The sequence below is a fragment of the Hylobates moloch genome, unplaced genomic scaffold (genome assembly GCF_009828535.3).
Source record: "Hylobates moloch isolate HMO894 unplaced genomic scaffold, HMol_V3 SCAFFOLD_17, whole genome shotgun sequence".
In the NCBI taxonomy this organism is placed as follows: Eukaryota; Metazoa; Chordata; class Mammalia; order Primates; family Hylobatidae; genus Hylobates; species Hylobates moloch.
In genome coordinates, this window is record NW_026652292.1 from 46,488,635 (window position 1) to 46,513,511 (window position 24,877).

General features: G+C 34.5%; 1 protein-coding gene across 1 annotated transcript; it reads left to right on the top strand.

Moving 5' to 3' along the window:
- On the top strand, nucleotides 1-24,854 carry GNPDA2 (glucosamine-6-phosphate deaminase 2). Its single transcript, XM_032136138.2, has 7 exons — nucleotides 1-94; nucleotides 4,640-4,801; nucleotides 8,479-8,580; nucleotides 9,585-9,767; nucleotides 15,888-16,072; nucleotides 19,043-19,217; nucleotides 23,867-24,854. The coding sequence occupies exons 2-7, from the start codon at nucleotides 4,678-4,680 to the stop codon at nucleotides 23,926-23,928; spliced, it is 831 nt and encodes a 276-aa protein (XP_031992029.1). The 5' UTR covers nucleotides 1-94; nucleotides 4,640-4,677; the 3' UTR covers nucleotides 23,929-24,854.
- The last annotated feature ends 23 nt before the right edge of the window (nucleotides 24,855-24,877 follow it).

Sequence of the window (24,877 nt, forward strand, 5' to 3'; positions counted from 1 at the left end):
TTCGCGCTCCACTGGTCGGGTGGGGTCGCTCGCGGGTCATTGGGTGTTGCTTGTTCCCGCTGTTCCAGCGTCGGAAGAACCATTGGGTCTGCCGGTAAGTTTAGCGAGGGGTGGGCGGGGGGGAGGGCGCCAAGAAGGGGACTTGGGCTGGGGGACCCGACGGCGACTTCGCTCTGTGCGGGCTTTGTGCTGAGACGGGGACGCCGGGCCGGGGCGGAATGGGGTCTCAGGAACCTCGAGGCTGGGGGCGCCTGGGGTCTCCCGACCTGCCCCTCGCGGACCTGGTTGTCCTCTCCGGATTTGTGCCTACGGGAGAAGGCGTCCCTGTCCTCTCCTCTCTTGCGGCTTCCTCCTGACACCTCTCTCTACACTCGTTAAAAATTCCTAACAGTCATCCTTATTTGCATTCGCTGTCCTTTGCAGAGTGAGGGCAAGGCAAACGCGCAGCTGAGGGGGATCTGCAGCCCCCGCCTCCCGGGCAGGAACCACAGCCTTCTCTGCTGTCTCTCGTCCTTCCTCGGGTCGGTCCCACACGCGCGGCCAGGCCACCCTTACCGTTTCAGGTCAGGTCAGGTTGACTAGGGAAAAGCTCGGAGCAGAGGTTCTGCAAGTGTAGATTCTGGTCCTGGCCCCGCCATTAACTAGCCGTGTAACTTCACGGGTGTAGAAGTTGTCATCCAGCACTGAAGTTTTGCGATTTATGTTCAGCAGCCCTTTTTCCTAGCGATGCACATCCAAAATGAATCAGCACCTGAAGGAAGACGAGGGAAAGGGTGGTGCTCTGTTGTTTTTTGATGCTGTCTTCTCGTGATGCCAGAGAATTGCATAAGGCCACAGTAGTTTGGATCTCTGAGGATTTTTGGCCAATAGTTTGGATCTCTGAGGATTGGCAAAAACTGGAAAAGTCAAATCTTAAAGTCTTAAATGTGGTGAAGAAATTCTTTCTTCTGGGTGAAGGGATTCATTTGGGACTTCTGGAGGTGACTCTGCGCCCTCCAGAGAGTTTAAGAAAACAAAAAGTTGCCTGTACGTTGGTCTGAGAGACCTGCTTAAACTTCGTTTCAGTGAGGTGTGTGGTGTTCTTAACAAATTTCACCTGATTATGAATATCCCCTGTGATAATTTGCAAAAGCAGAGATTCCTTGGACTTCATTTCAGATCTTTTGAAACACTGTGTCTAGGGAGAGGAACCTGAGAATCTGTATTTTTTTAACTAGCATCCTAAGTGATTCTCAACCGATAAGACATCTTAAACCAAAGAATCAGAAACAATTATTGGCTATAATGACCATCAAAAGATATATTTATTTCTAACAAGAATATATGGCTCTTTGAGTGAGATACACTTAGTTTTAAAGCCAGCTCCCCGGGCCACTTTTTAACGTCAGCAATAAACTTCTCGTAGTTGCAGTTTTCTGTATCTGAAAGTGAGAATAATAATTTCCACCTCAGAGACAATTAAGTGATTCTAAGCCCTTTGACAATAGAGTTCTTAATCATTTTTGTGTCTACAGAACCTAGCATAGTGCTTAGTATATAATAGGTCTTCAAACGTGTGTTGAGCTGAGAAAAATAACATGCCCAGGATGCAGAAGACGTTGGAAAGCTCTAATGCTTCTCGTCCTCCTTACTTTATTTTTTTTTTCCGTTTTATTAACAATCAGCTGGCCATATATTCTTGTTAGAAATAAATATATCTTTTGATGGTAATTACAGCCAGTAATTGTTTCTGATTCTTTGGTTTAACTCTAAAACTGTATTTGGCATTAGATTGTGGATTATATTTAAGTGGAGGCCGAGTCCATTTGTTGGACTGAATTTATGACTTACTATGTAATTTATTTTCTGTAAATAAATTATTGTTATCGGGCCAGAATTCTAGATCATGGTGACCATAAATTTTTGTTGTTGTGTCAGAATTCGAAACTGTTACCTTCTTAAAGACATTTAGATTCCTTACATTTATTTGAATAAGACCTTTTAATGTCATTAATTTAGAAAATTTGACTTATTACTCTATGTAAAGTGTGCGGGTACAAAACTCAGGAATGCTGAAACCATGTTATAAAAAGCTTGGTATTGGTGACTGATCCATTTAAATATAAAATTAAGAATTAAAAATCTAAGAATTATGGGAACTGTTATAGAATGTTGAGTAAATGTTATAAGGGGAAGTTTATAAACTATTGGTGGTAATGACATTTCAACTTCTATAGAAAAGAGTATGAAGATTTCGCAAAGAACTAAAAATAGAACTACCATTTGATCAGGCAGTCTCACTACTGGGTATCTACCCAAAGGAAAATAATTCATTATATCAAAAAGATACCCGCACTCATTTTTACCTCAGCACTATTCACAGTGAGGCAGTAGAATATGGTCTGGAGGCAGGTAACTTAAGGCCAATTCGTGCTGACTTCCTAAAGCTGAATCAAAGGAAAACACCAAGGTCTGGGGGTAGAAAATCTAAGGCCAATTTGTGCTGACTTCCTAAAAGAGAAAACACCTGCGTCCAGGGGCAGAAAATCTAAGGCCAATTTGTGCTGACTTCCTAAAAGAGAAAACACCTGCGTCTGGGGGTAGGTACCCTAAAGCCAGTTAACCAATTAACGCAAACTTCCTAAGGCTAAACCAAAAGGAAAAAACCCATCTCCCCATGCCCAAGTAGCAAAGGGAAAACACCTGCGTCTGGGGGCAGGTAACCTAAAGCCAGTTAACCAATTAACGCAAACTTCCTAAAGCTAAACCAAAAGGAAAAAACCCCTCTCCCCGTGCCCAAGTAGCAAAAGACCAAAGGCTACTCTCTCTACAATCGACTGCCTTCCACCACGTCTCAGATGGAAGGGTAAAGTCCCTTGGATTGTGCGTGGACTAAGCATGGGCCATCCCTTCATCTGCATAGGGAGCCAATTCACCTCAGCCTTTAATTAGTCACGGACCAAACCCTTCATGCAAATAAGGGGTAACCGACAAGGGACCTCAAAAGGAGTACTTAAAACCCAGAAAACTTTGTAACCGGATCCTTGAGCCGCTTGCTTGGGCCCACTCCCACCCTGTGGAGTGCTTTCTTGCTTCAGTATCCCTGGTTTCACTGCTTCATTCCTGTGTTTCATTATTTTGTGCAGTTCTTTGTTCAAAATGCCAAGGAACTGGACACCTCACACTCATGACCTTCCTTCCAATAACAACAGTAGCAAAGATAAGAAATCAACCTGAGTGTCCATCAATGAATGATTGGATAAAGAAAATGTGGTATACACTGTGAAATTCAGCCATTGAAAATGAAATCATGTCCTTTGCGGTAACATGAGTAGAACTGGAGGCCATCATCTTAAGTGAAACAACTCCAAAACAGAAAGAAAAATACCACATGTTCTCACTTACAAGTGGGAGTTAAATAATGTATACACGTGGTGATGGAAAGTAGACTGATATTGGAGGCTCAGAAGGGTTGGGGAGTAGGAGTGGGTAGATGATGAGAAATTGCTAGGATCAATGTACATTATTCAGGTGATAGATACACCAAAACCTCAGACCTAGTCACTAAATAATATATCCATGTAACAAAATTGCATTTGTACCCCTTAAATTTATACCATTTTTTTAAAAAAAGGAAAACAATATGTCTTATAGATATCAGAAGCTATGAGTTACTGTAAGAATGCTGATTTCCACATCTTTCATGGTATAAGTCAACCTACATTGTGTAAAATAGAATTATGTAGCTTGTAAGTGACTCTGATCTCTTAATATACGTATAATAATTTTTCTTAATTTTGTAATAATTTTTGAGGAACTAAAGTTGCTTTTTGTCAAGAAATTTCTCTTCCAGAGATCAGCAGTTTATTTAGTTCACTTTGTTTTCTTTTTCTTCTGTTGAATTCTCTTATTAAAAATAACATGTCTAGTGTGATCCCATTGTTACAATTTGAATTCTGACCTTGTTGCTTACTACCTGTGTGACCTTAGCCAAATTATGTGAGTCCATTTCCTCATCTACAACTGGGCATTTTATTTACTTCACAAGATGATTGTAAGGATTAAAATATGTGCACTTGTCCCTGGTATCTGTGGGGGGTATCTATTAGTATCTGTTGGGGATTGATTCTAGGATCCCCCTTCAGATACCAAAATCCATAGATGCTTAAGTCCCTCATATTATATGACATAGTACTTGCATATCACCTGCACACATACTCCCATGTACTTTATCTCTAGATTGCTTATAATACCTAATACAATGTAAATGCTGTGTAAATAGTTGTTATACTGTATTGTTTAGGGAATAATGACAAAAAAATGTCTGTACCTGTTTAATACAGATACAAACATCTTTTTCCCCTGAATATTTTCAGTTCTTGGTTGGTTGAATCCTCGAATATGGAATCCACAGAAGGCTAACTATACTTAAATGACCTAGCCCACTGCCTTAAACTCAGTGTTTGCTCAAAAGAGAACAGCTATTACTATCTTTAAAATTCAGATTGTATATGTGCATGTCCTTCTTCAGTAATGTACTTTTTAAAATCATCCGTATATTCTTCTGTTTCAGTGCTCTATTATTTACATCTTTTAAAAAATTACTAAATTTAAATTATCTGTTTGTTATGTAAAGTGTTCTACAATGGACTTTTCTCAGGTTTGAACTTATTGTTCTGGAAGCTGTGTGTCGCCGTAATGAGGCTTGTAATTCTTGATGACTATGACTTGGCTAGTGAATGGGCAGCCAAATACATCTGTAATCGCATCATTCAGTTCAAACCTGGACAGGACAGATATTTTACACTGGGTTTACCAACAGGTAATTAACTACTTTTTCCATTTTATATTCTGATATTATCTAAATTTAATTCTGATGGAATTGAAGGGTTTCTCTTAAGATACTTTCCCCATTCATTTGTTGCCATATCACTAATTGAACATCATAGTATAAAAGGCCAGAAAAATGTATATATATAAAATCTGCTATCTGCAATGTGTTACTAGTTCTTGTGCCAAAATTTAATCTCACCTATCAGTCCAAAATGCAATAGGAAATATTGTAACTTAAGTGTTGTTCGTATTTTTTGTACATTTTTCTAGTAGTCCTTTGTTTTGGGGAGCATTGCTTTTACCATTCATACCAGTTTTTAGTTGATTGGCTTTCTTATTAATCATTAAGAGGTATCTAAGTTATGTACTGTTGCCTCTTAATTTAACTTCATCTGCCTTATAAATCCTTATTAATATAGAAGTTATAAATTATATATTATGTCATGTTTATTAGTCTTTTACTATTTGTTTTTTCTATTATGGATGTATTACAAGTGAAAAATATATCTTCATCACAGTTTAAGGAGAAGCATTAATTACATATTTTATTGAATTCAGTTTTCCATTAAGCATTCTCTTAAAAAACGACCAGGTGGTGTCATTTGATCTCATGGCACTCTATTTGACCCATGATTTTCACAAGGAGTGTTAGACCTGGAACTAAAGTTGCTCCTTATTGACTACAAGGCATTTGTTCTATACCCCTGAGCCTTGGTTTCCTTACCTATAAGAAAGATAAGGATAATAACTTAAGATGCCGTTTTGAGATTCAGCTAAGATAGTGTATGTGTAAGTCCCTTGTATACTGTAAATAGTCTATAATAATTTATAGTTCCCGTAAGTGTGTTTTATTTAAACAGACTATGTTCTCCAGCTCCTCCCCTCATACATGCTAATTACATAAAAACTACAATTGTAATTTTTTCCCACTTGAGTAATTTCCATGAATGGTACTCTTCAAGTTGATTGTTTTGTTTTGCTTTTTCTCTTTTGGTCCAGGACAGTAGATCTTGGTGCGAATGGTAAAAGGGGACTTTTTTCACTGGACACACCAGTACTATACCCCCAGCACCCTCAGTTCTGATATGTGAGCCCTTGGGGTTGAACGTGGTTTCTGTATACTTTCTATACTGTTACCCTTCGTTACACTCAGCCTACCTCTGTTAGTGACATTGTGTTAATTATGATGCAGAAAAAAACAGTAATTTGAGTGGGGGACAGAAAGACTTAGTCTTAAATGTCAGCAGTGCTAAACATCTTTTTGTGTATTTAGATCTACAACTTTTGCTTTATTTTGGGTAGTATAACTGCTAGTAATATACCTGCCAAGGGAGTATCTGGAAAACCTTGTTGAAATTTTCCATTACTCTCCTTCATTGACCATTGACAAGGTTAATTATGTCCTCTTCCCCCACTGCTTTTGAGACTTGAACATACATGTCGGTAATTGCTAGTACCAGGCTGCATTGTAATTATCTCCCTATCAAGCGCAATTTCTGGGCAATATCTGTTCAATTTTATATTTACTTGCGTGACCTTAATGAGTGTGACATTTAAAGGCCTGCATGCCGTGAGCCTGATCTGCTTCCCAAAACTTATTCCCACCATTTCCTTACACAGAACTGGGCTAGGCAGATTTGACTGCTTGCAGTTCAAGAATAGGCTTGAACTTGCTTGCTGCTTTGCATTGCTTTCACTCATATTCCTAGCATGTTATTTAATGGAATCTATATGAGCTCTGGCACCAGACCTATCTAGATTGGAATTCCTGGTTTCACAGCCATATGACATTTGGCAAATTCCTTAATCTTTTTGACCCAGTATTCTATCTTCAAAATGGGAAAGATAATGCCAGTTTCTCAAGGTTGTGAGCTTTACGCAAGGTAATATATAAAAACATTAGCACAGCATCTAGCCACATGGTAGACAGATGTCATCATTGAACCTCCAGCTCCATCTTTTCTCTGTTCTGAGTTAGTTTCCTCTTTGTTGAAATGAAATGAAAGTCTTCATCAAGACTGAATTGAAATGCCATTTTCTTCTATTGTTCTTCCAACTCGCAATTATTTGATGTTCTGCAATACTCAGACTTCTTTTAGATTATTTATAATGTTTTTCCAGTGTTATGGTTATTTTGTACTTGCTTATCCCTATATTGTGAGTTCTTATAGGAAAGAAAATGCCTTAATCTTTGTTTTATATAAATCGTAGTAGGTACTTAGTAAATTGTGTTAGTAATGACTATTACAAAGCAAATATTAAAATTAAGTTTCTTTAAGCAGTTCTTTTTCTTCAGTCTTTTTTTTAGCTACATTGATTACAAAATAGAAAATGAATTTTTTTGTCACCTCCGTTGTGACAGCTCACCTTTTTATTCGTAATATCCTTAAATTGAGAGAATCCTATAACTTGTCTCTTGACACTAAAAGAGAGAAGAGATTCATTTATCCTTCCAGAAAGGAAGAGGGAAAGCATATTTATCCATCTTTTAGACAGGTTTCATGTTAGTGGGCTGTAGTTGTTGAGAAACGTAAAATTTTACTACATAATTTTTAAATTAATAATTATAATTTAAAATAACATATGTGCTTAGCTTTTAGAAAATCTTTTTTTCTTTGTGTGGTATTTATTTATAGCCTTGTCTATTCTGTCATCTCAAACGAGAGGCAGTCTTTTTACTATTCTTGAATTTCCTTTGTATTTATTTTTGTTAGAGACTGTTTAGTTTTATTAGATTTATGTATAATACTTGGGTTGGAATTTTTTGTGCAGCCTTTTGTTTTGCACTGTTTTGTTTTGTGGTGGTGGGTTAACTAGGAATCAGTACTCCAACTAGGATTGGGAGGGCCAGATAACTTGTTATAAGAATGCAATCAATCTAGCCTTTCAGTTTGAAATTAAAATGAAAAAAAAAAAGTAACAAATCTAGAAAACAAAGACGAAGGCCATCCTCAAGTGCCTAAATATATTTATTTTTATTTTGTCATATCATGAAGCACCATCTTTTCACATATCAAACTATAATTTTATAAAACAATAGAATCAAGAACTCAGATGAAATATCTCTTTCCTATAAGTTCTATCTTAAGCAAAAATAACTTCTTTTTCTCACCTTACACATTTTAGCTGATGCATGCCGAAGTTATCAAAAGATGAGAAACAGGGGTTCCATTTAGAAAGCTGTAAGGCTCAAGTCCCTACTCAATGTTTGCCAGTTTGAGATTCTATTTTGAAAGTAGGGGCAATATTTAAATTTAACTCTGTTTTCTCTTTCGATTTCAGTAAATGGTCAACACTTGACCTATTTATATATCATTTGTGCAAGAACTCAAGATTTTTTTTCAGAAAGGGAGATTTTTAAAAATTCAGGTATATACTCTAGAAGCTTCTAATCTTAGAATTTGTAATAGTATATCCCAGTACCCAACAACTGAAGGATAATTTTCCAAACTTTAATTTTTATTGACAGATTTCCAGCTTTATTCAGCAAATTCTAGTTTACCAAAATTTCAAAGTACTTGTTAGTTGATTATGTATTTAAGTTAATAATTGCCTAATAAATCAGAACTACAGAATATTATTAAGAAAAACATAGGTAAAGTTAATAAAAAGTTTATTTAATAGATTATTAAGTCATGTTAAAAATGGAATTTTTATGTCTTTTAGGGAGTACACCTTTAGGATGTTATAAAAAACTAATAGAATATCATAAGAATGGACACCTTTCTTTTAAATATGTGAAGACCTTTAATATGGATGAATATGTAGGTAAGGTATACTTAAATATATTGACTATTATTTGGATATGTTATATTTGGAATAAAGTGAATGTCGTTTTAGAATACTAGTATATTTGAATTTATGTTTTGAATATAATATTAATGTATGAATATATTTCTAAAATGTACTGCTTTGAGATTGTCAGTTTATATAAAAACCTGTATTTTTGTGATAGTAGCACAGAATAGTGGAAGGAATGAAGGACTAGAAATCAAAAGATCTGCATTCATCCTGGGCTCTGCCACTCAACAGTGATGTAACTTTAAGCCAGCCTACTCACATTTCTCATTCTCTTTTTTTCTTAAGGCGGAGATAAAACCAGTGTTGTCAGGATAAACTAAGTAATGTATATGTAAAAGTAATTAGTTAAGTATTTTTTCAAATAAAAAGCTATATTGGTAGCCCTGGAGCTTTTATAATTTATTGTTAACTTACCTACCTGAAATCTATGATTCATAGAAACTCTGTGTTAAAATTTAAATATAGAGATGTGTATTTAATGGTAGCATAAATGATAGCCAAAGAAGTGTTGTGATCCCACATAATCTGCACACATACAAGATGGATAGAGAAGAAACATGGATATCATTTCACTTGAATGACTAATTTATTTGGAGCTTAACATGTAAGTCAATTTCATTGGTTAAAATTTTGTGTTTGAGAAGACTATAGTTACTAAGTGCACATGAGCTAGACTTTCTGTGTTTGAATCCTAACTCCTTTGTGAACTATGAGACCTTTGGGAAAGATTCTTGTGTTTCAATTGTTTACCTATAAAATGAGATAATAGTGTTCCATAGATGTTTTATCAATTAATGCATACATTTAAGGTGATTAATACTGGGCATATAATCATATATTCCACATAAAAATGCTTTTAAATTGAATATGGTATAGAGAAGTTAGATATATTAAATAGCACTTATGACTTAAAAAGAAAAACTTTAGATTTATTTCGGGAATACTTATATTTTTATTAACTTCATCTTTAGGACTGCCAAGAAATCATCCTGAAAGCTACCATTCTTATATGTGGAATAACTTTTTTAAGCATATTGATATAGATCCTAATAATGCACATATCCTTGACGGGAATGCTGCAGATTTACAAGCAGAATGTGATGCTTTTGAAAAGAAAATAAAGGAAGCTGGAGGAATAGATCTTTTTGTTGGAGGTATGTAAAAACTTTTTGGTATTAACTGTTCGTTAGTGTTTGAATTAGGGATTTTTAAATTTAAAAAAGAAATCTTCCCATTGTGTAATGTAAAGAGCACCTGTGGCTGTCCGTAATACGCATTTATTCTGCTACTGATTCCTGTTTTCATTTTCTTCAGAAAATAATCTTAAAATTCCCATCTTAATCTTCAAATTGACAGCTGGAATTGTTTACATTATGCCTTGAGAGGTAGATCCCAATCCCCGTTAAACTCTTATAATTACCTCTTTAAAGTTGATGGTTTACCACATCTTTCAAAATGAGTAATATATTTCTTTACCTAAATGATAGCTTCTTTTTACTATTTCTTTAAAACTCTAGCCAGCCTACTTATCAAATAACAGTTTAAACGTTTCCATGAGGAACAGGTGGATTTTAGTAGATCACTTTAATTGTTTCGTCTTACTGAGTAATCAGTTAAGAATGATGTAAAACTTTTTACTTATCAGCCTTAAGTTAATATGAGTTAAGCTGTATAATTGTCATAATAAATTCCAAAATTATGTTTACCAAATTCCACTTGTAATTTTTATATGTGTGTGTGTGTATACATAATCTACAGTTAAAAATAGGAAGTTTTTTCCTGTTTTCTATTATCAGTATAAACTATCACAGACAGCTAGCTAATTGCTATAAGAATAGTACAACATCAACTAAACTAAAATCAGATTTTTTTGCCAGATTCTTTAATATTCAACTAAAAATACTAATGCTGTAAATTATCTGTATATAACTTATTAACTTAATAGAACACTGATCAAAATTACATGAATTTGATCTTCAATAGAGCTGTACTGAGGTTAATTTATACTTGAAGTGGCCAAGTATGGTTGAGATAGTTGATTATCATTGGGGGAAATTTGGTTTTAAAGTCAGACGTAAAATCGTATCCTGTTTTAGCCACTTAGTATCTGTATGACCTTGGAAAGTTTATTGAAGTTCAGTATAAGTACATCATTTGTAAAAGAGGATTAATATTAACCATTCCAAAATTTGTGAGAATAATGTTGTAACATACATAAAATGTCTTACACAGTGCTTGGTATATAGTTGGTACTCCGTAAGTGCTACTTCAGTCTTCTCTTTCTCTCTCAACTGTAAATGCTGAAATAATTGTCCCTTAGAATTACTGAATTCCTTGGGATTTTTACCGAATTTCCTCTAGGGACATCCAGCGAGATTGAAATCTTCTCTTTAAGACAGGTTTTACTTCTAGCTAGCAGAGTCAGTAACATTTACTTTCTTGATAGAATGGTTGTTTATTGGAGCAAGAAACCAAGTTAGACTATTGCTTTTCAAATTAGAAGGTTATCTGTTTTAAATAAAATTTACTAATATTACTTCAGTAATCCTAGAGAACATTTGCATACTCCTGCTTTGTACGTATGGCTCAATTTTGAGATAATTAACCATTTGTACCTTCCAATATTCAGGCTAAGACAGTAGATATTTGAGAGTGTCTGAGGGGTGCATAGACCATCTAATCTTTAGATTTTCTAAGCTCCGCACCAAAATCTAGTAGGATTACTGGAGTACAACATACTTCAACTGCTTATATCAAAAAATGTTTTCACTCATTTACTTTAATGCAAAAAAAGGCTCTTAGCTGTTTGAGGTTCACTATTAAAAGTGACTGCTTGAAAATATCTTCATTTGTAGACTTTCTTTCCCCCTTGTTAATTTATTGACCTTACATAAGTATGCATGTGAGAAATCTCTTGTAGACTCAAAGATAGGAAATAGATTTTACTATGGGGAATAACACTGATAAGAACACTTGATTTTGTTCCTTTGCCTGCCTTCCAGAAAGCATTCATAGCGTAAAATAATGTTTAAGCCTGTAACTCTTATCCAAGATGTCTGGTAGAACTTTCCTCTTTCCTTATAACTTTAAATCATTTTGTACTTCCTTTTAGCTAATTTTTTTGGGGAGGGGGTTATGTTTCTTCAGTATAAACCACCTCAGTTCTCCTTTTGAAATAGATGTTGCATAAATTATAATTATTTATGTTTATCACTGACACCACTAAAAAGAATTTGACTTGGTTTTTTAACCAATTTGTCTTAAGCGTCCTGTAGTTGTTTCCGCGCTCCTCCCCGCTCCCAAATATATTTAAGAGAGTTCCTTTGCCTCTTACATTAACATCTTCACTGTAGTCATGGATGATCCAATGCCTGACATTTTATATGTACCATCTAAAGGACATAATTGTGCAGAGAGAGAGAAGGATTATTGCATTTTCTTTGAACTTTTCCTTATTTGGGATACCCTATTATTGGATATGTATTCATGAAAGAATCTCATTTGTTGATCTAGGTTTATCATCATTGGATTTTTAGATGAGGATTGGCATCTGGGTCTTACGACTACCCTTCTTTTGTTCCAGGGTTTGGTTAATAAAAACTCTAAGAACTGTGCCAAATGGGATCAAAATATCAGCTTTATTAAAGGTAAAGTTGAAATAGAGATTGCAGTTTGGGCTTGAAGCCAGAATGGGGTTTTTCACTCCTGCCCTTTGAATTGGAAACAGTAGAATGAGAAGAGCTCAAAATGTTAATCTGCTAATGCTCATTCCAGGGAATTAGAGCAGAGGTCCCTTTCCTAGAGGGAAGAGGGAAAGAAAAAGGAGGAAATACATACTCAAATGTTCTCATTCTTCCTCTGATGTCAAACGTGTTGAGAGAAAGGGTAAAAGGTGTATCATGCAATTCCTGACTTAACCCCAGCAATAAGATAACAAACATGGATTTTTAAAAATAAAATCTAGGGCCGGGCCCGGTGGCTCACACCTGTAATCCCAGCATTTTGGGAGGCCGAGGTGGGCAGATCACCTGAGGTTGGGGGTTCGACACCAGCCTGACCAACATGGAGAAACCCCGTCTCTACTAAAAAAAAAAATAGAAAATTAGCTGGGTGTGGTGGCGCATGCATGTAATCCCAGCTACTCAGGAGGCTGAGGCAGGAGAATCACTTGAACCTGGGGTAATCCCAGCACTTTGGGAGGTCGAGGAGGGCAGATCACCTGAGGTTGGGAGTTCGACACCAGCCTGACCAACATGGAGAAACCCCGTCTCTACTAAAAAAAAAAAAAATAGAAAATTAGCTGGGTGTGGTGGCGCATGCATGTAATCCCAGCTACTCGGGAGGCTGAGGCAGGAGAATCACTTGAACCTGGGAGGCAGAGGTTGTGGTGAGCTGATATCGTGCCATTGTACTCCAGCCTGGGCAACAAGAGTGAAACTCCATCTCAAAATGAATAAATAAATAATTTTAAAAATCTAGTTTTACAATAAAATCTAAATATATAAACTTTTAAAATATCTTAAGGCAGTAGTGTCTTGGGTTTTTTGTTGTTGTTGTTGAGACAGAGTCTCGCTCTGTTGCCTGGGCTGGAGTACAGTGGCTTGATCTTGGCTCACTGCAACCTCTACCTCCCAGGTTCAAGCAATCCCCCTGCCTCAGCCTCCCGAGTAGCTGGGACTACAGGCACTTGCCGCCATGCCCAGCTAATTTTTATATCTTTAGTGGAGATGGGGTTTTGCCATGTTGGCCAGGCTGGTCTCGAACTCCTGACCTCTGGTGATCCACCTGCTTTGGCCTCCCAAACTGCTAGGATTACAGGTGTGAGTCACTGAGCCCAGCCTAATAATGTTTTTAAAAAGTAAAAATAAAAGACAGTGGGGAAAATGTTAACTTTCTGATTTGGTTGCATGCTTGGATTCTTTCCTTTGCTAGAAAAAGGAAATAACTAATGGGATCAAAAGTAAATTAACTGGAAGGATTCTAGGGTAACTCACAAACTGAAGGAAAAGTTAAAACAACCAAGTCTTTGGAAAAACAACCAGAGAAGCTCAGATCTCAGAAATAGAAACTCATCAATCTTCTCCCTGCAGTGCTGTCATCCAGTGCTTCAGTTCACCATGCCATCTTCCTTACTGTATCCCTGGTCAAGATTCAGATACAGACAGAGATTCTGATTGGCTCAGCCTGAGACAAGTGCTTATCTCTAGACCACAGTCACTTTACCTAAGAGGGATATAGGAAATTAAAATTGTTCTATCCCCTCTGGTGAGGGGAGCAAGACAGAAGAGAACAAGGTGGGAGGTGGAATAAACTATACTGAGCTGACCAAAGAACAGCAACCATACATTCATTTATCCAGCCATTATTTAATAAGTGCGTCCTATGTGTCACTTGTTGTTCTAAATGGTAAGAATATAGTAATGAAGATAAAGCCCTTACTTTCATGAAGAGTACATGTACATTCTACCCTTAGAACTGTAGGAACACAGGAATGACATTTACTCCGACAATGAGTTTTAGAGATGTTTCATAGAGGTGTTGATACTTTAACTTAGACTTGAAGGCTGAGTAAGAATTAGCCACATTTAAAAAAATAATTTTATATCAGGAACCTCAGTTATTCATAGCCAACAAGCAAATATCTTGACCCACCTCTGTTATTAATCTTTGCTCATAATTTCAGCTTAGCTGTACGTTTCTATAAGGTGCAAATCATCAGTGAGGTCACTAGTAGATCTTAGTAGACTTCATATTTTTTCCTAAAGCTTGTATTTTCCTGATCCCATCCTTCCCTCTTTACACATATATAGAGAAAAATAAATTTTAGGGATATGTATACCTAAGAGGAGAAACAGAACACTTTTACAAATCTAGATAATTTAATGTCTATAATATATTTATAAGCAGATATATACTTAATAGTAGAAACAGTCAATGCATATTAACCACATGTAGGTCTGGCCTTATATCTCCATATTAAAAATTCATAAATTGTTGTACTTTGGCATTCTGTACTTGGCTTCAGTATTCATTTCTTCATTTTTCAAAACTGGGTTATTCTTTGTCATATTTTATCTTGTTGTGGCCTTGGAAAATTTTGTTAAACTTGTGTGCTAAGTGTCAGTAAAATACAGATATCATTAAAGTAAATATGCAGAATATAAATGTAAAAGATATTTTAATGACTCAAAGGAATTGGCGGATTTACTTTTTGGCTGAGGTTACTAGAAATGTGACTAGCTACTAGGGTACTTATAAATAAAACTCGATTTATTTATGTCATGGAAAGATAATCTTAAGTTTGTGAAAAGAATTACCTTCCATTTCCTTCAAATAAGAATGTCATATTCCTGTCTATATTTTAGAGGTAATCCTAGAATATTAGAGTTGGCACTAGGTCTCTTTAAAGCAGTGTTTTTAAAACTGGTTGTCACCCATTATTATATCGTAAAATCAATATAGCCAGTCACATGCAACATTTTCCTTTTGTTAATGAAATGCAATGTCATAGAAAACAGCTTGTATGGTTCCTAGTAAGGGTAAGTATGATTTCATAGAATTCTTAATTATATTTTATATGTTTGTGTTGTATATGTGTATATATATACTAGATTGCAGTATCAAATGTTATTTCTTACAAGGGTTACAGTCAGAAATTTGAACAAACAACTATTGCCCTAGACATTATCTTGTCCAATTCACACATTTTTATAAGCGAGGAAACTATCCTACAGAAAGGTCTACTAGTTAATTGCCCTATCTGGACTACAACCAAGTAAATTAAAGTGTGACTATAAAGATGTCCAAGTTAGGAATCAGAAGACAGATCCGAGTCCTGTCTCAGTATTTACCCAGTTGTGATGTTGAACAAGTCACTTATTTTTCTTGAGCATCAAAATTTCCTTTTGTATGTTAAAAAAGGTGGAGGAAATGAGGGAAATAGTTATGGCTAATCTGACCATCTCATAAGATTATTAAATAATATTTAATAATCTGTTGTGATGCATGTGAAAGGGCTTTATACATTATCAAATGTTATATTAATATAAGGTGATACTTAATTTTACTATTAGAATCATGCCAGCTCATTGCTAAACATGTAGAAAACATGGTAACATTTGTTGAATCAATACAGAAACAAATATTTTAATGCAGTAATAGGAATTCAAGTATAAAACAAGGTAAGTGATTTTTTTTGTTGTTCTTTAACACACATTGAACTTTGTGAAACCTATTTACTTCATGTGTATATGTATGTATATTTCTTTTGAAAGGAATTGGTCCAGATGGTCATATCGCTTTCAATGAGCCTGGATCCAGTTTAGTATCAAGGACAAGATTAAAGACTCTAGCAATGGATACCATCTTGGCAAATGCCAAATATTTTGATGGAGATTTATCAAAAGTGCCAACTATGGCTCTAACTGTTGGTGTGGGGACAGTGATGGATGCTAGAGAAGTAAGCATTGAATGTTCTTTGCTGTTTTTCTTTTGATGTTAATATATTAATATTTTGGAGGGATTATGATGCTGAATGTGATATTTTGATTGCATTCTATTTGCAGTGTAAATTGTTTTCTAGTTTTCAGTAACCAAGTTTTGTCAGTCTGATTGACACGTTTAGGGATCAATTAAGTCTTTTGGAGCTGTAAACTAAGAATTAAGCACCACCACTTTTGAGGTACTACTTCACTTGCCTATTCCTGCTCCCATTTGAGGTGCTAAAATCTTACTGATCACATGGTTTGTTTTTTATTGAAGGTGTCTCATGACAGGACTGTTGGGACAATGATGCAATGCTAGTTATACTACATCTTTTTTGGAGCTCTCAGGATGATTTAAATGCTTTTTGACTGTATGTTATGTAGGATGATAGAGCCCTGTTGGTTTCCAGCAGAAAAGGAACTCAGCTAGGGCTGCAACTGTTCTACATTTGGTATATTTAAGCATGGAAGAGCTCTGAACAGCAGACCCTGTGTAATTTTTAAGTTTTTTAAAACTAGGCTGTCATTTTCTTCCTCGAGAATACAGAACAAATTGTAGTCAGTTCATGGTTACATGTAGTTAAATTATATGGACACCTAGAGCTCTGTTCTTTCTGGTAGACAGATTGGACAGGTTCAGAGGAAAAAAGTATAGACAAGGTATGATGAAAAAGTAACTTATCTTGATATAATTGTATTTAAACTTGAACATACAAGTAGAACTGTCAATCAAAATATATAAGAAACCTAAAAATCATAGGTATATGAAAAAAGATCTTTCAAGGACTGAAATTTCAGTTAATAAGTTGAAAAAAGGATTTTAGAGCAATCTTATTTCTAAAATATGAAACTGAGTTATGTAATAGATTTATTACATTTAACAAGATGTGAGTTTTAATACAGTTTTTATGCTGATTTTTAGAACAAACAGAATTACTCAAATATTTTTTTTTTCTTTGGGTCAGTTTTTGCCCAGACAGGAGTGCAGTGGTGTGATTACAGCTTACTGCAGCCTCAACCTCCTGGGCCCAAGAGATCTTCCCACCCCAGCCTCTTAAGTAGCTGGGACTTCAGGTGCACACCACCATGCCTGGCTGATTTTTCATTTTTTTTTTTTTTTTTTTGGAAGTGACAGGGTCTCACTGTGTTGCCCAGGCTAATTTCCTCATTTATTAAAAATTACATTTGACTTAAAAATTCCAACCAAGAAGGGATGTGGAGAATTTAATATCAGGTTATAGATTTTTGCAAATCATTTATATCAGTTTATGGGATAATTAAATGTTGATTATTCTTTAAAATTAGCTTATTTCATAACCTTTTAAAATAGTGTTATTGCTATACTTAAGTAGCAAAAAGCTGTATCAGTGCAACATCTGCCTTAGCACTGGTTCTCAAACATTAGTGTACACAAGAATCACCTGGTATCCACACCTAGGTTGCTTCTTTAAATTTACGGATTCTGCAGTTTGAACAAACATACCAAATTATTCCATATAGTTTGTCCTTTCCCATGATATGAGAAATAATCTCCTTGAGAGTAGAACAGGTATACCTAATCACATATCAGATCAAGTCTCTTTAGAGAGCAATTTGTTTTGTCTATGCCTTAGCCATAGATAAACACCACTAATGAATTTCTTCCTCCTATACTAAGCTTCCTTTCCCTCCACTCCCTTCATAATGTTAATGCCAGGTATGTACTTACCTTTTCTCACCAACAAGTTTGGTTGTCTTTTTTTTCTCAGTATATATACTTGATGTTGAGATTTCTTGCCACCTGTCCCATTATTTTTATAGAGTGTGCATCAATAATGAAAAGACTTTTAGCTCATATTGTCTAATTGTTAGAACTTTTACAAGAGGCAATGTAATGTAATTGTTAATCGCTAAGAATATGCACTGTAGAAAAAAACTACTTGTTTGTATCTTACCAAAACCTTGGGCAAGTTACAGAATATGCCTCAGTTTCCTTATCTTTAAAATATGAGTAAGAATAGTGTTTCTCTCATAGTGTTGTTCTGAGGAGTTGATGTAATTCAAGGAGAGTGCAGAGTATTTCCTCCCGTTTTAGGTCTAGTTATAAAATATGTAATACAAAATTTGTTATAAATATTTTAGAACTACAGCAATTTTAACATTCTTTTTTAAAACAATTGTAATGAGAAAAAAATGTTTAAAGATTACATTACAAAAATGTGTGTAGATGAGGTATTAAATGGGGTCAATTTCCAGCTTAAAGATGATAAAGAGAAGATTCTGACACATATACATTCACATTTGCAACATGTCATTGCATTATTTCATTGGCATTTAGGGACTGGGGACCAAGAGCTTGGATTTTCTGTAGCTTATAAGGGTAATATCAGTCATATATGCTTATATAAGACAGTTCCTATGTTTAAGTAGATCCCTAATCCTTCTTTAAATCCAGTTTTTATTCTGAGTCAACTTTGAATAGCACATGTTCAGTGAAATGCTCTTCAGGCTTTTCTTGATAACTCTTCAAATTATCTGTTGTTTTAGTCTTTGCTTTTCTGACATAATATCTTTTGCTTATGTAGACTACAGCAACTTGGTGTATCATTCTAGATTGTATAAATTATTTATAGATCTGTAATTCTGCTTTTGCAAGACAGTCCTTTTGTTTTTCTTCGTTGTCCTAGGTTTCTTTTACACATCATCATTTACTGTGTTAAAAATTACAGGTATTATAGTGTTTGCATTAATACCCCATAACAAGATATTATTTTGCTTTGTTAAACTAGAAGCAACATTTTGTGCTTGTTACCTTAAAAAGTAGAAATAAATACCTTGAACTATTATATGGAGCTATGTATTTTTCTTTCTCTCAGAAAAAATATTGGTGCTGAAGTCCTCGTTTAAAAAAGAGCTTCTTACTCATTTGAAACAAGTCTTAACAATTGATGTTCACAATTTTTCAGGTAATGATCCTCATAACAGGGGCACACAAGGCATTTGCCCTGTACAAAGCAATAGAAGAAGGAGTCAATCACATGTGGACTGTTTCTGCTTTCCAGCAGCATCCCCGAACTATTTTTGTATGTGATGAAGATGCTACTTTAGAATTAAGAGTTAAAACTGTGAAATACTTTAAAGGTGAGCACTGAATTTCAAAAGCCGACTGAGATAATCTGTTGTGATGACAATTAAAACTTACTGTGACTGTGGAGTTAAATCTCACACTGTGACCTATTGAAAAGTGACAACACACAGCTGGTTCTTTCAAGGAATGGAAAGTTCTCACCTCAGATAATAGTATCTTCAAAGTAGCACCTATTTTTTTTTTTTTTTGTGAAGAGAATCTCTTCAGTGTCTATTTTCAGTAAACAATTTTTCTTGAAATCCAAGGTTTAATAATTTACTTTCATATTGAATATACAAGACCAAATAACCCAAAAGAAAATCTATCTTTGTCTATTCTGGATTTCTTTTCATGTTTACTAGTCCCATCTCAATCCCTCTCCTTCACTCCCCTCTAACCTAAATTTAGAACCTAATCAGTGGATAATAGAGATCTCCCACTATCTAATTTAATCTTTACAATTTTAAGCCAATTTATTCCCATATATTAAAGTTATAATGTCTAAATGTTAAAATAGTGTGGAATAAACTCTGCAAGTAAGCAGGAGTTTGATTGCCCAGACTTCATGTTGATTTTCCTTTTTGCTTTTTCCTGTAGTCTAGTTCAGTAATTCAGAAACTTTACTGTACCAGGCCGTGTATTACAAAACACATATGCTTGATGTAATGGTTTTAAGAGATTTTCCAGGGACATTTTGCCTATACCCAATGTAGAACCCATTCTCTGATTTAAGAGTCAGCTCCACATATTACACATATATAAGCAAGCTGTACAAACAGGTAATTTTCATAAAGCACCAGCTATTTACATAGCTGATATTAAAAGTTATATAGTTGATCATATAGATAGGTCAGTGATTCACTAAGTATGTAGTATGTGTGCTACTTTTGCTACATGATTATACCTTTTAATCTTTTTTACTCTAGTAACTAGGTATTTATTTTAATGCCTATTGGAAAATACACTGAATAAATCAAAGCTATACTTTTTGGATATTATTGCTTAAGACAAGGTCCAAAAAAGCTACCATATTTGATTGGCTCTAATACATGTTGATCTTGCTGATGTTGGACTGTGTCTTAAAACTGGTATCAGATCATAGCTTACCAGGTAGCATTTTTTTCTCAGTGGCACATAAAATGGTGTGTCTTATAGTCTATAGCATCTCATATTCAGAAATAAAGTATATAATCTTAAATTTTTAATTCAATGCAAAGAAAACCAACTCATATTTCATGTAAATGTGTGAATATGGCAAATATCTTGAAGGTGTTATACAAATAACTGACATTTGGCAAGCACTAAAAATAGTCTATTTTTAAACAAAATGCTGATCATGCTTTGTATATAGTTTTGTACTTGTTTCATGAGCATTTTCCTGTTTTACTAAATATTTGGAAGCATTTTAATGGATAGTCAAGTACATAAATCATACTTTAAACATCTCCTTATTGTTTAACACTTAAAGATTATTTCTAGTCATTTATATTTTTACCATTTAAATTACTAATTTACCAAGCCACAAATATATCAGATTAAACTGAAAAATTGAAAAACTGAAGAATTTCTGATTTGTGAATAAAACAGAGTATTTGATGGAGTTTTAACTGTTTTCCCATGTAATCCTTCAGATTTCATCCCAAATAATAGATTTCTTGACTACAAGGAATCCTCACTATCCACAAATTTTAATTCCAGTTTTAAGGAGATTCATTTAACATGCCATTTTCTAGTCCTCATTAAGTCCCAGATAAATCCCTGTACTAATCTAATTTTGTCAGAGTTTGGTTTTTATCAGATTTTTATATCTTGCTGAATATTTAGTAAGATATTTAATAATAGCCAGTATCTCTATGACCAGGCACTATTCTAAATGCACTTACTTTTCACAAAAATGTTACGAAATGGGTACTCATAGTCCCATTTTTAAATGAATTAATAGGCTTAACAGAGACGTTAAGCTACTTACCCAAAGTCATACAGCGCATATTTAGGCAGAGATGGGTAATAGAAATCAAAATCAGGCTGATCTCTGGAGTATATAGGCTTTTGTCTATTCTGTTATACTGCCTCCCAGAATAAACTCTAGGTATGATACCATCTACATCAAAACCATATTTCCATCTGCTTTTTTCCCATATCATAATCACTGCTTCCAAAAAAGGTATATAGACATATGTTAGATGATTTAAAATAGAAGGGTGGTAGATGTTTGTATGTATTTAGTTCTTTTAGTTCATCTATCTAATTGTAAGCTCTTCTGAAAAAATTTCGCAACAGACCATTCATGAGAGGATAGCTGCACTGCATAAACAGGACACAGTATTTTCCACTTTGGAGCTGTCTGTATTTCTGAAGAGGTTTCAAGGTATCAGCCTCTGTTAGGATACCTCCTTCAATATGAAGACAGAATTTAGATATTCTGGGCTACATATGGGCCTCATTTTATAGTATTTTAGTAAAGGGTAGAGAAATTGAATGTTCTTAAATAAGCACATTTCAAATGTAGTTTGTATACTTTTCATACCTCCATTGAGTTACTAGTATATCAAAATACTGGAGGATGTAAATTCCTGTAATTGTCATCTGTAACTCTTCAAATTCCATTCACATCACTACCCTTTCTTCTGTCGTCACTAAAAAGTGCTGACCAGAATCTTAAAGGGTTTTATTTAGTGCCTAGATAAGATCTAGGTTAACTAGATCCAAAACAATAAAAATTGTCAGTAAATGCAAGTTTATTTCAATATATACCTATATACCAGTATATACCTCTTGAAAGATTAAGTTAATCACAAGACAACAAGTTTAGTACCTGGGGATTTGTTTTATTCATTCTCGCTTTTCATTTTTGCTTTTTAAATAGAACAGCTTTATCTTTGATTTTTAGTATATTTTCATGACATCATTATCATGAATTTTTTTCTCTTACTTTGTATTTAGGCTCCACCTCAGTAGTTTGACAAAGGTAGAATGAGTTCATTTTGAGTCAAAACCTTAAAAGTTACTTTATACAGACATTGGTTAGAATCTGTGACATTTAACCTTTCTTCTGGTAAGGTTTCAGGAAGTCTGGTGCATTTTTATCAGAAGAATTATTTCTGTTTGACTTAAGTAGCAATTATTTATTTATATAAAATTCATATGCAGGAAGTTGCCAGTTTTTACCTAAAGTCACAGTAAATATTTGACTTAATATCTAAAAAGCAATTAATAGAATTTTCAAAATAATTATTTCTAGTTTGGAATCAGTCCTATTTGATTTAGAAAAGATATATCCAATGCATAGTAAAGAAAAAAATTTTATAAAGGAGTTGAATTTTTAATATTTTTACTGATATTTTAAGTTGCATGTATTTTAAAGCTGTGTGTATTCTTTCCATAATCAAAGTTGTTAGCAAATGACAGATGAATACTATTTAAGTAGAAAAATGATCCTCTACAAAGTGATACTCTGGAAAATGTTGCATCTTCTAAGTCATACAGCTGATATTACCCTTATCTTTGTTGTCCCCTCTCCTACTGGACGTGAAGTTTCAGGTGACCTTCAAGAAGGCTGTTGAGAAGCATTCTCTCACTTTCAGTTGCAGCACTAGTGAATGGAATACTTCCCCTTTCCCTCCTTTAGAGTCCCATTCTTATGGTTAGAATTTCTCCTACTACACAGACACTTCCCAGTACTCTTTGCTTGTCCCTTAAAAGTGGGTCTTTCTCAAAGTTGGGATTTTAGAGTCCTTTTTGCAGCCTTTCTGACAAGGAACATCTGTTTACTAACAAGCAACCTCTCTCCAGTAATCCCATTTCCTGCAAAACTGCATTGTAAGTGCCTTTCCCCACCCTCCCATGTTCTTAATAACCTGGAAAATTTAACTCATTTCTTTATCCTCCAAAATATAAAATCTCTGGTTCATTAATTGGGTCAAAGACAGCCTTTTTAGAACTTTTTTCTCCCCAAAGAAATAGAGTATGGAGGCATTAAAACAGGAGTAACTGGAAGATCAGCTATTTCCCAAGCAGCTTCCATAGCTAAGAGCAGTCTGCAAGTATATGTACCAATTACAAAATGAAAGTTATAATCTACCTGATTTAAAATCTAAATTTCTATTCTGAATTAAATGATTTAATACAGGTTTTCTGTATTGTTTTAGTAACCCTCCCTCAATGTAGATTTTGTAATCAACCTTTGTCATAAATACACACTAAACTATTGGAAAATAATTTGCCAGATGAATGGATAGGGTAATGTATTAAGAGTGAGACAGCAGTTCTGAGCCCCTGGCTGGAGTCTAGTAGAGGAACTGCCAGAGGATCAAGATCAACATAAACGTTTAGATATAATTAAAACATATTATCTAAGTCAGTATTCAAATTTGTCATGCTGAATCTCTTTGAAGACAAGAAATGCTCTTCTGGTTACTCCCAAAGTACCTGTACACATTCTAGATCTGCACTGTTACATAATTATAAATTGGTATTTGCTAGGTAGATAAAACTTAAGACATTCTGAAACATTTCTGTTTGTACTTTTTCAATAAACTTGACTATATCAAGATGGGAACTAAACAGGCTTACTGTGTCTTATACAAAATACTTTGTTGTCTAAAGTAAATGAGATAGTTCAAAATTAACAAAAACAACTAGAACTGTGCTTTTTTTCTTTAAGGTCTAATGCATGTGCACAATAAACTTGTGGATCCACTATTCAGTATGAAAGATGGAAATTGAAGGAGACTGGAGCAAAATTCTGCTTGAATGAACAGAGCACTTTTTACTAAGTAGTAGATGAATTTCCAGCTATGCAATATGACAAAACATGGGGAATTTTGAAGATTGTCATTTTTCATTCGAGTATCTATGTTAAACATTCCATATTTTGAATATTTATATCTTGTACTTGGGTTTAAGAGAAGTAGCTGGCTCTCAAGATTGACTGGCTATTTATTACAAAGTATTGAAGTCACATAGCCACCTATAAAACAGCATAGAAATGTCTGCCTGTTTAAAAAGTCATTTTAAAGGTAGAATGTACACATCAGGCACCATTTGTGATACGACTCCAGTGGCATATATTTCATTTTTTAATGACAAGACACTCCAAACCTTTCAGATAACAAACTATCATTGCAGACCTTCACTTTTGGAATGCAATCTTTATATTTTCTGTGCATCACACACATGCTTTTCTGCACGTGGTTGCCTTAGTCATCTTCCTACAGCACCATCTAGACATCAAAAATTGTGCTATATGTCGTTGGTAAAGGAAATTTGAAGAGATGACGGTGCCTAAAAGTACAGTTTACATCCTTTTGGAAAGTATGTGTTAAGTGCATGTTTTTTGTGCACCTTCTTCTATAGCACTTTTTTACAAATATCTTATTTTTATTTAACGACTTGGGTTCATGTCCCTAATATAAGTATCTTGACAATTATGAGCTTTATACCTAGCAATCCACTTCAGGAAATTCTTTTGGAGAATATTTTCTGATTATTGTTAAACTTAATATACGATTAGCTTTATTCCTTATAAAATGTCTAAAAGAATAATACGAAGTATATATAAAAGGAATTACTGTAAACTACATTGCCATAGCAATTTACATAAAAGTATATTGTTTTCTATCTTTAACTCAAATAAAGCATGTAATAAATAAGTTATCTAAATTTTATTTCCAGA

Excerpts from the sequence above, each read along its gene's own strand:
- GNPDA2 (XM_032136138.2), top strand. The coding sequence starts at position 4,678 with ATGAGGCTTGTAATTCTTGATGACTATGACTTGGCTAGTGAATGGGCA. Across the intron at positions 16,073-19,042 it reads CAGTGATGGATGCTAGAGAA|GTAATGATCCTCATAACAGG; the intron begins GTAAGCATTGAA and ends ACAATTTTTCAG. Across the intron at positions 19,218-23,866 it reads AACTGTGAAATACTTTAAAG|GTCTAATGCATGTGCACAAT; the intron begins GTGAGCACTGAA and ends TTTTTCTTTAAG.